Source organism: Amblyomma americanum, chromosome 7, assembly GCF_052857255.1.
Source record: "Amblyomma americanum isolate KBUSLIRL-KWMA chromosome 7, ASM5285725v1, whole genome shotgun sequence".
Classification (NCBI taxonomy): domain Eukaryota; kingdom Metazoa; phylum Arthropoda; class Arachnida; order Ixodida; family Ixodidae; genus Amblyomma; species Amblyomma americanum.
This window is the reverse complement of record NC_135503.1, coordinates 33,298,339-33,310,979: the sequence shown is the minus strand read 5'-3', so window position 1 is coordinate 33,310,979 and position 12,641 is coordinate 33,298,339. Positions and strand designations below refer to the sequence as shown.

The 12,641-nt window shown below is 47.6% G+C and overlaps 1 protein-coding gene across 3 annotated transcripts in view; it reads left to right on the top strand.

Annotated features, from left to right (window-relative positions):
• Positions 1 to 12,641, top strand: part of LOC144098819 (SRSF protein kinase 3-like) — a 31,333-nt gene that overhangs the window by 4,935 nt on the left and 13,757 nt on the right. For all 3 annotated transcript variants that reach the window (XM_077631708.1, XM_077631709.1, XM_077631710.1), the window contains 8 exons: positions 35 to 143; positions 3,014 to 3,101; positions 3,202 to 3,289; positions 3,921 to 4,027; positions 5,954 to 6,116; positions 6,678 to 6,986; positions 10,445 to 10,648; positions 11,128 to 11,222. In XM_077631708.1, the coding sequence (XP_077487834.1) occupies positions 35 to 143; positions 3,014 to 3,101; positions 3,202 to 3,289; positions 3,921 to 4,027; positions 5,954 to 6,116; positions 6,678 to 6,986; positions 10,445 to 10,648; positions 11,128 to 11,222 (1,163 nt within the window). The remainder of the gene's footprint in view (positions 1 to 34; positions 144 to 3,013; positions 3,102 to 3,201; positions 3,290 to 3,920; positions 4,028 to 5,953; positions 6,117 to 6,677; positions 6,987 to 10,444; positions 10,649 to 11,127; positions 11,223 to 12,641) is intronic.

Here is a 12,641-nt window from a genome sequence, read left to right as displayed (position 1 = left end):
AATGATGGTAACCTGTCTGGTGCTGCTGCTGCAGGGGGCTACCACCCAGTAAAGATCGGGGACCTTTTTCACAGCCGATACCACGTGGTCCGAAAATTGGGCTGGGGCCACTTCTCAACTGTCTGGCTTTGCTGGGACCTTGTGTGAGTTTTCCAGACACATAAGATTTCGTGTGGTGGGTCTTGTTTCTCCTTTTTTCTTTTTTTCTCAGGTGTGGCTTTAGCATTGTATGTGTGTTCATGACATGTGGGCATAGTCCCTAGGGACTACGACGAAGTGGAAAGGGGTGAGGTGCACAGATGTTGCTCTTTCTTGGCACTTGGGAAGCTGGAAGGTTCAAGAGCTTTTACTGTGAAAACAGTATCAGTGCCACAATGCATGTGTGTGCGACATCCTTGTGGACAGCTCCTCAGAAAATGTGTAAAAATAGCATTAGGGGTTATCAATTGGATTGATGCTGAGGAAATTCAATAACATTCTTATTCTACCATTCCCACTGATTCCGTTCCAGTTTCCGAGTCCATTGTCTTTCAGTCCCCAACCTATTCAACTTCTCATTCTATTTCAATTCCGACTACGCAACTACACAAAATATGTCGCATTGATAGCTTGTGGCAAGTCCATACCACGACCAACAATGTGGCGCAGCGTTTAAGCAATGTGTCCCTGCGCTGGCAAGTGTCCTTTTCAAACACAGCTCCCATGGGCTTGTGAGACCCAGATTGCTCATCCCGAGCATTGCCAGAAGGAATAGCTCCCGCAAGTCTACAAGTCTAATTTTTTGCACAGATAGTTATTTGGGAGGCTGTATATTTTGCACATAGGCCTGTTGTTGGCCGAGGGAGTTTCTTCTTGGTCGTTTTCATTTCTGCTGAGTCATTCTTTCGGCATCTCTCTCTCCTCTTCCCTACAGGCAGGGAGAGAGTGAAGATGGGTGGGGAGAGAGGGACTGTTGGCAGGTGGGGAGAAGTCCCCTGAGCACCACCTGCCGCGTGGCAGGTGGAGGCTTCACACAGACGCTGATGCCGCTAGATGGTTCTTGTCTTCATGGTTCCCCTGATGCCATCACATTAAAAACTTGCTTTCATTTTGGGCCATGACAACATCGAGAGGGTTGTCTTGGTGTTGTCTTTGTACATATCTGCGGCGAACGCAACGGTGCTAACGAAGATGTCTCTGAATGGCAAAGAAATGCAGTGAAAACTTACTTCAGGTCCGTGTAAACCAAGGGTTCTCAAACTGGCTCTGCGGAACCCAGGGCAGGCTGCTTTTGTAGATTCCGCGAGCAGCCACACTGGCCTGTCCCCCTTTCTGATATACTTCTGGCAGGCATGCACAAAGCAGACACAGTACTTGGTCTGTTAAAACTCATTTCACAGCATTAGCTCTTCTTAGTTCTTGCTTAGTTTCTTGCCGTCGGAATCCGCAGCACAGACCTTGGCAGCACGCCAAGGTGCCGAGTGCCAGTAACAAGTTTGTTTTGACGGGAGCGCCAGCAGCGGTGTGGTTCGGTGAAATTGGCAGCGTGCCATGACACTGCTGTGCCAGTGCAGGTATGTTTAGAACACCGGCAAGGTGTTGTGGAAGGGGCATGGCGCCAACGCGTATTAAGTGCACTTGTGCATGTGGCAGCTGACAGTGTGGCCCGCACCGCCATGTTAGCCAAGCATAGCAAAGACAAAATAAACGCGTGCGCGTCTCATTAGGCATTTTTCTGGGCGATTTGATGGCATTGGCAGCACTGTGGTGGAGTTTTGCAGCCAGCGAGCCCATTTGTGTCGCAAGGAAACAAAAAAAATTCCGACGTAATGATGTTGTCGGAGCGGGGAGCGGCAGATAACTATTGAAAGCCAGACGAGGCATCACGTGATTCTGTGCGCAGCTCAGCCAGTCGAATGCGTGAATGCGGGGCAACGTTTCTGTTGTGACCATAGTTTTCTGCGTTTTTGTATTTGGTTTGGAGGTTGGAGCATGAGAGGGAGATGGACATTGAATAAAAAAAACTGACTTCTGGAAGCTATGAAAATAAAGTAAATACAAAAGTGAATGAAACAGCAAGAAAAAAGCCCAGATCGGGTTCTTGGGGAAAAAATTCAGTAAAGGTTTAACACGGTTAAACGTAGTAGACAAAGTGAAAGTTGAAGATTATGCGTAGTTATACTTGGCTAAGCTCGGCCTGCTTGAATGACTTTCAGGTCGCTTAGTCAAGTATAACTGCTGCCAGCTGCTGCTGTGAAACGGCGGCAACGCTCCTTTTATACTAACCAAAGAGTCTGTAGCGATTGCTAGGCTATATCTAAAGTGCTGGAACATGAGTTCCTTTCAGAATAACAAGTAAACCTTTGTGAGTTTGCATTGCAAAAGCCTCTTTTACCCTTGTGCCCTCCTCTTGTGTTGCGTAGAGCATACTTCAGATATAGCAGACTTTTGTGTATGCGCACGCCTGCGTGCATGCATGTGTGTGTGTGAGAGAGAGAGAGAGTTTTTGAGTCCCTTGTAACGTGCTTTGATTGTTATGCGCTCATGAGCAAGCTTTTCTCTCACCTTTCATACTCTTGGCAACTGTTATCATGACACAGCAGAAGCCATTTGCATGAAACAGAACAAAAGGTTGGCCAGGTATTTCGGGGGTTCTTTTTTAAAGTAGGGTTTTTTTACATGGAATCCTTGAGCTTGGTGTGCTTTTCGGGTTTCCGGAGCACCTAAATTCTTGCATTCAACCCCTACCTGCGGTTGCACTGCGGTTGCTTGTATCAAAATGCTTCACCATACAGGCAGTCATTATTCGGCCATTTTTCTGAGGGCTGTGTCTGCATGCTCTTTTTGTGTGTGTGTTTGCACCTTGGTCAGGAATGGGGTGGAAATCGTGACATACGGAACTTTGGAAACCGTTTGCGTTCCTTGAGGCTAAAAAGATTGCAGGTGCTGGTTATAAAGCATTTAAACAAAAGAGCCTTTTATGTGTGCATTTTTTGATGAGTGCAGCTCACAGTAACCTCTATTACGCTGGCAGGGGCAAGCGGTTTGTGGCCCTCAAGGTGGTCAAGAGTGCCTCGCATTACACGGACACTGCCCTGGATGAGATCAAACTTCTGAAGGCGGTGAGTTTTGCTGGAGTTCTTCGATTGAAGATGAAAGGAACTAGATGTGGTGGCTCATCTGGTGTTCGTGTTTCGCTTTCCTTTTTCCTGTGCACTCTAGGTTCGAGACAGCGACACAGACGACACATGCAGGGAGCGAGTCGTGCAGCTTCTCGACGACTTCAAGATCTCTGGCGTCAACGGGACCCGTATCCTGTATATTGTTGTTCTGCCTGTGGACGCTAGAGCTTTCACGTCTCTCACATATTGGATTTAATTGAGGGTGGAGGCATGTGTTCTTGGATGTCGGATGGGCGGCTTTGATGGGCAATTGGGTTGCAACTGCTAATGCATGAGGCCATGTCGCCAGATGATAACACTTGATGGTGCTTTCAATGAGTGCGTGCATCACTAGGTGTGGTGCCTGGCTTGCAGCTGGTGTGCTTGTCAAAAATATGCAGCCCGAGGAGTCTGATTCTAAACCATGTATGTAGTTGGGTCAAAACATCCCTGCAAGTACTAAACTTCAGCAGGGTGAGGGTGACTGCTCATCTCACCTCTTAGATTTAGAATTGAAATGGTTCAAAATGAGCTGCACTGCATGGTTTAGAAATAAACCCGGTGTGCTTCTAGGTTTATCAAGTTTCCTGCACAAAAACTTATTCTGCCTCGGCTTGCACTGCAAAAGGTAGAAGGAGCATTGTAAGCTGAGGTGCAGTTCAGTCTTGCAGCAGATGACTGCCTGTAGTAGCTACAGTTCCAAGTGGAATTCCAGCTTTATGTTTGTTTTTGATTTTTTATGCTGTCTGCAAGTTGTTTCCTGAACGAGCCTCTTTCCAGATATGTGCATGGTTTTTGAAGTGCTGGGACACAACCTACTCAAGCTGATCATTCGGTCAAATTACCAGGGCATTCCACTTCAAAATGTGCGAACCATTATTAGGCAGGTAGGTGGGAGCTTCATTTGATCATCACTTATGCTGTGACTTTAACTTGTTGAAGACTTGTGCTGGGAAGGGGTGGTTTACATGCCTTGGCTAGAATTCAGAACTTAACGTTTCATTTCAAAGATAATGTTGGCCATCGTGATTACAGTGAGCTGTTGTCCGCTTCCCCCTGGGATGTTATGTATTGCTTGCATCTCCGCAGATATTTCTGACTGGTTTCATGCATCATTTCTTTTGGACATGATGTCTTCTGTGAAGAAAGCAATAAGTGATCAGTCTTCCGCTGGTAACCTTGGATCTTTGGGCATGTTGTGGTACTGGCACCGGGCTTTGGCTCTTGCAGCCATATGCAGTCTGAGTTAGCTGATATGTGGCGTGCTGTCTTTTTTTTTGTGGAAGTAGTAAACGCTCACCAAGATATTTCTATCTTTTTTATTTATTTTTATGCATACTGCAGCCGCGCATGAGGCTAGGACACATAAAAACCTGAATCAGTTTCTTGTTCACTGTCGGCACTGCGTGGGTTGGCCATGGCTTATGAACAGGTCAAACTGTGCAGGGATAATAATAAAATATTGTTACACAAGTGGCATGGTTACAAGAGACACTTGGTTAAAAGGGAATTTAAGGGAATGGGTGGTTCTTTGTTCACCATGTTTACAACATCATGTGCAAGAGACATGGTTACAAGAGACACTCTGTTACTAAGGGCATATTTTTCAGGTCCCTAGAGTAAATTTTTCACTATTTAGAAGAGGCACAACCCATATAAGTTCAAACAATGCGGCTGATATCGTACTAACTCGTATGCGCTGCACTTCTCTTTCCCTTGACTCGATTCTGTTCCATTCCTCAGCTGGATGTCACATATCACATGGTTGCGATTATTGTCTCACTGCACCAAAATTTACGTTGGGTTGGATTTCAGTCCCAGCTTCCGCGGTGCCGGTTGCTTTGCACACCGGTAGTCGGACCGGTCGGACTTAAGAGCTGTTGCCATGTCTGCATGGGACAGGTCTGTTGGACGATTTATCCGCTTTAGTTTTGCATCAGACACAAACTCGAATGTCTAAAAGTCATGTTGAAATGAAGTAACATTAACAATTTCCAGTTAATGTGTGTGAATGTGATTAAACGCACTTGTATCCTGATGTGCAATTAACTGATCTAGTCCGACTCAATACTTTTAGAATTTTTGGTTACAAGAGACATCTTTCTTGGGTCCCTTGAGTGTCTCTTGTAACGAGGTTTCACTGTAGTAGTAATGGTTGGCTATTGGGAAAGGGAAAGTGCAGTAACTGTCACTATCGTCAAACGCCTGAACCATGCCATAAGGGAAGGGATAAAGGAGAGAGTGGAAGGGGGAGGAGAGAAAAAGGTGCCTTAGTACCAGAGGGCTCCGGATTAATTTCAGCCACTCTGTGTGCTATGTTCCAAATACAACGCGAGGTGATCTCTAAAACACAAATATGGTTTGTTTCAAGAGGTGCCAGGAGAGTGCTCTTATGTCAGAGCCGTAGTGCTTGATGCACCAGCTCAGTTGCTTTAACGGATGCGGGAATGGGCGAGCACATCAAGGCATCACCAGGGCTTTATTCGTTACCAGATTCGACGTAAGAAAATTGAGACTTCTAAATTAATCATATTTCCATCGTTCGATCATTCCTACTGTTGTTAACACAGTGTCATAAAAAAAAAAGTAACACAATTCCACGGAAAATGCTAAAATCTGAGATTTTTCGTGGAATTGCGGTAACCTAGGAACCTTTGCCATGATCAAGTAATTTAGTGCCCACAGTAAACAAAGGACCCGTGCGGGTCCAATAATGTAGTCTCTTGTTTTGTTGTCATATCTTGACGAATATGTGTCCACTGAATGTGCGATGCTTGCAGACATTGCATTTAGCTCTGGCATTACATGTACAGGTGCTAGAAGGCTTGGAGTACCTGCACAGCAAGTGCCAGATCATTCATACGGATATAAAGCCCGAGAACATCTTGATAGCAGTGGACGAAGCCTATGTGCGCAAGCTGGCCTACGAGGCCACTCAGTGGCAGAAGATGGGTCTGCGCCTTCCCGGCTCGCTAGGTGAGTTTGCCCGGCTTTATCTCAGCCTTGTTTGTATCGGACAGCTTGGAGAAAGGCGTTGACGGTGTACGGTCAAGATGAGATGTGTTGTGTGGGACTTTTACGCTGGTGTGCAAAGTGAAGCAGCACCAGTGCAGATGATCAGCTGTGACCTTAGCCATAATGCATAAATTTTTGCATTTGGAGCTTTATTGCCTGTTTTTGCTTAAAAATACCATTTTCTGGAATTTTTCTCTACATAGTTGTGCTAAATGTTCAGGGGTGGTGCCAATCATTGCATCATGTAATGGGCATGTTGCTGGGATTAAGCAGTTGTAGCGTAGGAAACGGGAGGTTATAAAAGTGGTGGAACATATCAGCTGAACCGCTGCAGTGGGGAGCTTACTGACTTGCTTCGCAACAGCAGTGGTGTTCTTCAAATTTTTGCCAAAGGCGTAGTTCTAGAGGGTTAGGCTAGTTTAATTCACCTTGTTCTGAAATGGCTGTGAAACCAGTGTTTCCTTCTGATGATGATCTCGAATTTGGACGTCGTGCAGAGCCGCGCCCTCTCCGTTTGCGCAGTGAGCACAGCACCAAAGGAGTTGCGCACGGTGCCCACACTGCTGCCCGAGGCGGGGGCTGCTGGGGCCGCAGGAGCGGCCAGCGGTGGTGGCGGTGGGGCAGCCTCCAAAATGTCGCGCAACAAGAAGAAGAAGCTGCGTAAGAAGGCCAAGCGGCAGCAGGAGCTGCTTGAGCGGCAGATGCAGCAACTGGAGGAGCTGGACATGGAGGAGGATGATGAGGACGGGGGCCATGGCGAGCAGGAGGGGGCCACCCTCAACGGTGGGGGCCCCCCTTCCTTGGGCAGCCCACCCGACATGCCGCCTCAAGGTAGAGCACTCTTGGTGGGGTGGGTGGGGAGCAAGAAGATGTTTTTGCATTTTGAAATTCAGAGGACTCCCATTAAGACGAACTCGATTAAGATAAATTCTCGGATAAGGCAAACAGTGGGAGGACATTGGGTTCGTTCCTCGTAGACCTGGTAAAAAAAAATCTACTTAGCAACTGCAAGCGACTGAGCGGTGTGGTGAAAAATTTAAATCTCATTGGAACCTCATTGCTCTGGCCGCTCAAGCCACCGCGGCCACTCGAAACAGGTTTTTGTGCCACGGCAGCAATAATTATGAAGGATTCCACTTGCATGTGAAACAGTCTTGACACAAACTGTTTTGCGTGACCAGGCTTCGGTTAAAACAAACTTGCGGTGACAGTGACCCATGGTGGCTCCACTCAATGATACTGAGGGAACACATGTGTGGCATTCGAGGCAGGTAAGAGAAGAAAAAAATTCAGTTGGAAGAATGTTCCCCACATGCAGTACGCACTTCTGAAAAATTTGTGTGAACTTGAGTGGAAGCGTTCTTCGAGGTGCGGATAGGGAAGACAGGGCTCCTGCCCTGTGTGCGTCATATGTGCGTCATATGAAAAGTCATGCGGGCACCTGCTAGTTGCACAGTGCTTTCGCAGTTAGTAGGTGGAATCCAATTGTTAAGCTGGCATGACATCGCAAGAGTTTTCACAGTGCAGAGATCTGACGTGACCAGATATTAGCGCCACGTGTACGTTGTCTGTGGTGGATTGAAAGATGTGAGACCCACCTGCTCATATATTATATTTACTCCAGTAATTTGCACCCTCACGTAATTTGCACACCCCTAATTTATTACCAGGGTATATAAAAAAACAAAACAAAAAAAAAACGTTTACTAACATATTTTGTACTCCCTCCTGTTGTGCCAGACCACCAGCATGCACACATAAGGCAGACTTGGGAAGATTAACGCGGCTGCGTTGCCATGTGCGACTGTGAAAGGTGTGAGTGGCAAGGCTTCAAACTGTGCACTGTTTACCCGGCTCGCTTGCGCAGGCAGTCGCTTTCCCGGACAAACAGTTGTGAGAGCAAACTAGCAGTAACGTAACCACCAGCATGCGCCGAAAACATACTGCCGAACTGTTTGCTGTTCGGCTTGCCACTAGCCAGCTAGGCCGCATACGGGAGCACTGTATTATCGCCTTTTATCTCCATTTGTCTCTGAGTGCTGGCTCTGCAATTTCATCAATTTTATCGTTGCACATTTACTGCTTTGAGCTGCGCACGTGCTGTCGGTCCTTCCCGCAGGGAACTATATAACGTGGGGCAAGGCAGGCAGGGGGTATGCGTCTTTTACTTGGTCAACTTATTTTGGGCAGCAAGTGGTGAGAGTCTACGTATAGGCGGCAATATGCATAATATATTGCGAGTTATCACCTTTGTAAGGTGTTTTAGGACATGTTCGCAAAATTTCGCGTTATTTGCTCACCTCACTTTTGAAGCTTTAGTTTAAGGAAAAAAGTGTGCAAGTTATGCAAGTAAATATGGTATTTGATAACAGCCCCGGTCAAGAAGGAGTGGGACGAGAGAGAGAAAGATAGTCGCATGCTTTCAGAGCCAGCCTGTACCGTGTGGCTAGCCAGCTGGACACCTGTGGTGCGTTTGAAGCCATTGGGAAAAGCAAAAAACGAGAACACAAGTAATGCTCACTGCGGAAGGGAGAGAAAGATTGTGAAAAAAGAAACTATACCAATGCAGTATTCAAGTAGGATTACATGAGCTTATTTTATGCCCTCACTGCAAGGTTTTTTTATTCATTGTTCTTATGTAACAGATATTTGGATGGAGCAGCCTGCATACTAGCATAGCCTTTTTGGGGCACTTCCGATAAGATTAACAAAGAGGATGCCTAGTTGGTTATGGTGCTCGGCTGCTGACCCAGAAGACAGGTTCGATCCTGGCCGCGGCGGTCGAGTTTCGATGGAGGCAAAATTCTAGAGGTTCGTGTACTTACTGTGTGGTGTCAGTGCACCCCCGGGTGGTCAAGACTTTCGGAGCCCTTCACTACGGCGTCCCTCATAACCTGAGTCGCCTTGGGACGTTAAACCCCCATAAACCAAACCATAATGTGAATAAATTTTCGTGGCCTTGCAAATTCGTCTTAAAAGAAGTCTACCGTATTTTTTCATGATTTTTCAGTCCGAAAGACCCATGTCCCTGCTTTACTTTCTTGTATGCTGATGCATCATCCCTGTGGCAGTCTGCAGGCAGTCTGCATTGTCAGGTAATGCTGTTGCAAGAGCTTTCAGGAATCCAACCTTGCTCTTTAGAAAAGAGCCCAGTGCAAATACAGGACCTGTAGATACTGATGTTGCAAAAGATATGACACCAGTAGACCTTATTATTTTAAATCATTGATGTTAGCGTAAGGACGTGTGGCTGGGCTGGAATGTTTACCCTTGTGCGAAGGCAGCCTTGAATGGTGGACCACAGTTTAAAATAAACATAGACGGCAGGAGAGTTCTCCTTTCGTCCATGTTTCTTCGCGCTGTAATCCACTATTCAAGTTGCACCAGCTAGCCCATCAGCAAGCTTTAATGCCTGATCCCTGAAACATTGGGTAACACATTTCAACTCTCTTCCTTCCCTACCTCTCCCTAAGCAAGAGAAAAAATATTATGGTTACACCATTTGTATCGGAAGTTTTTCGTGTGAGGGCTGCTGCGGTGGCCCAGTGGTTATAACACTCTGCTGCTGACCCGAAAGACGCAGGTTCGATCCCGACTGCGGCGGTCGAATTTCGATGGAGGGGAAATTCTAGTGGCCCGTGTATTGTGCGATGTCAGTGCACACGCTAAAGAACCCCAGGTGGTCGAAATTTCCGGAGCCCTTCACTACAGCGTCCCGTAAGCCTCAGTCACTATGGGACGTTGAACCCCCTAAACCAAACCAGTTTTTCGTGTGAGAGCCTGAACTTCTGCTCCACAGAGGAGACAGGTGAGCTTGGTATAGCTATGAAGGCCATTGACTCAGCTGCAACTTCAGTTGCTCATGTGACGCAGCAGGCAGACATGGCTCATGGACCAACCTTTTGCTTCGACAGGCATATTTCTTTTGTAGCGATAGCTACATTACGGTAGCATTTCGCGCCTTCAGCGTGGCGGCGCCGTGGCTGTCACATGGTGCGGAGCAGCTGCCGGTAGCGCGGCGCCGTGGTTCATCATGTGGTTCGTCACGTGATGCGGAACAGCTGGCGCGCCGGCGAAATCGGGCTGCAACAGCTCTACGCATGTGTCGTGTCAAGTAGGGCAAAGATGAAGAAGGAACGCCCAGCGAAACGGGGCGGCGAAAGACTGACTTTGCAATTCAACTGAGCAAGTTCCACTCGGCCCGCTGTAGCTATCGCAACGCTCCAGGTTTAACCAGAGCTAAACCACCACCAATTTTTTTTTCTGTTCTCCCTTGTGTGCATGTCCAGAGGGTGCGATGCTGGACTGGACGCGGGGTGCAGAGGGTGGTGACCCTTCATGGGCACTCACGGGAGCTGGGGGTGATGTCTGCAACGGTCACCGTGGCGATGGAGCAGCACGGACAACCACGAGTGGCCGCTTGGAGCGGTCCGAGAGCACCCTGGCACCACCCACGCCCACTGCGCAGCTGCGCAGGGTGGCCTCCTGCCCCGGTTCGTTGCTTTCCTTCCTTTTGTTCCGCATGCTTTTATGTGCTTTTAATGTTCACTTTCTGTGGAGCAAAAATGTGTAGTAGAAATCAAGAACCCCCTGGCTGAAGTAAATGACTGGCTCATTTGTACTTTACTGTAGGACATGCCATAAAGCGCAGCAAGGTGTGTTTTGAGGCATCTGTGCATGCCTCAAAATGTCTATTGCTCCTTGGTAAAAATCATCTGCATGATAAGTGTGCCAAGTGTCTAGTGGCAATAGTTTTTTGAGTGATTAGGTGTTCCTGGTGTACTATTGGTCCCGAAAGTTTGAAACATACGTAACACACTGTACTGTCCCAGGAAGCTTTTCTTCTTGCATGTTCTTGCCCCAGTATTGACTGGGTCACGTCCCGTGTGCAGTATGCTTGCTTAGCTGTTGTGAAACAGCACTGATCTTATTCTCCATTGTAATTTGTTGCCCCTTTATTTTTTCTTTCTAGAAAACCAAAAAACACCAGAGAAGATGGCAGATCCTGTGCATGAAGTTTGTAATATATCTGTAAAAATAGCTGACCTTGGAAATGCCTGCTGGGTGGTAAGTTTCAATTTTTTTCTTGTTGTTTTAAGGGGGTACGCAGGAATCAAATCATGGAAATCTAAAAAAAAAATTAGGCTGTGGATTTGCTCGGGTAATTCAGGATATACAAATTGAAAGCTGTTGGCGTGCATTGTGTTCATTGGCATTGGCGGTGACAACGTTCTAGACTCAGATGATTTCGAGGAAAAGAAGGGCGCATAACTGGCTCCCTGGGTCAGTGGATGCCTCAATCCTGCTTTTAAGGTATGGGCGGTGGTGAGAGAGAGAGATGTGGGCTGGATGCATTGGCGCTGACAAGGTTGTGGCAGATGCGGCACTGCAGCAATGGAATGGGCCGCAGTGTTCATTGGGTGACCAACCTCTCGCTCGCGATCAACCATTAAACTGCCACCTGCCAGGGTGGCAGGGTGGGTGCGCTGGCTGTCCAGTGTGCGGAACGCACGCTACGTTACAGGCGCCAAGCCGCGTCTGCTTTCCCGATACACCACAGCTTTCGCATGCTAACCAGGTTCAGCAGAAGTTTTTTTTTTTATCCACCTGAGGCTCAGCTAGATCATCTGGTCAGGCAACAGCCGCTCCATGGCTGTGGAGCCTCGGCACAGCGACGGCGAAGACTCGGCGCTGCAAAGTCTCGTGATGTGTTGCTGTGGCAGTGGCGTCACGTGGTTGTGACGTCACACTCCAGCTGTTGTAAGGCTGGTTTCTCAGAGCCGAGTTTGCTCGCTCCTGCTGGGCCAGTAAAGCTTTCGATTTAAAAATTGGGATTTTAGAAAACATCAGGCTTGGTATATATAAAGCCTTTCTAACCTTATCCTCAAAATCTTCCCTAAAGAAGCCCAGAAGTCACTTTTATAAAGTGATTTTGTGGCCATAGGTGGCAAAACTATGGCTGAAATCTTCCTGAAAATGGCACATTTCCAAGCGTGATATCTCGGTCCTTGCACTGCTGCTCGTGGCAAACGGCATTTATTTCCACAAACCTGCTCCCACTTACTCGTCCTCGTCATCACTGTCCTCTTCGTACGGTGCATAATCTTCTGTGCCATCAAGTGCACGAAATGCTGCACTTTCGGAATGAGTGCACAACCACGCTTTCCAGGATGTCATCCCAGGCTGCAGCGATGCAGATAGCTAGCAACTCCTAGCTACGCGTGCTTAATACAGCCTGTTGGAGCTATCTCGTGCATTTTACTGGTCCTGTGCAAAGCCTCGCTCGCTTGCCAGCAGTCTTGCTTTGGCCTTTTATCACTTGTGCGGTGGTGCACTTGTGGTCACTGGATGTGCTGTTCACCTCCGCGATTTCTCAAGCTCTGCCAGTGCTGATTCCACTCCTGGACGGTAGGCTTTTTCGGGCCCGTGAAAGCCCTTCTCGATGCGACGCAAGAAAAAAAGTTCATCGTTCTACCCCCTCTAATG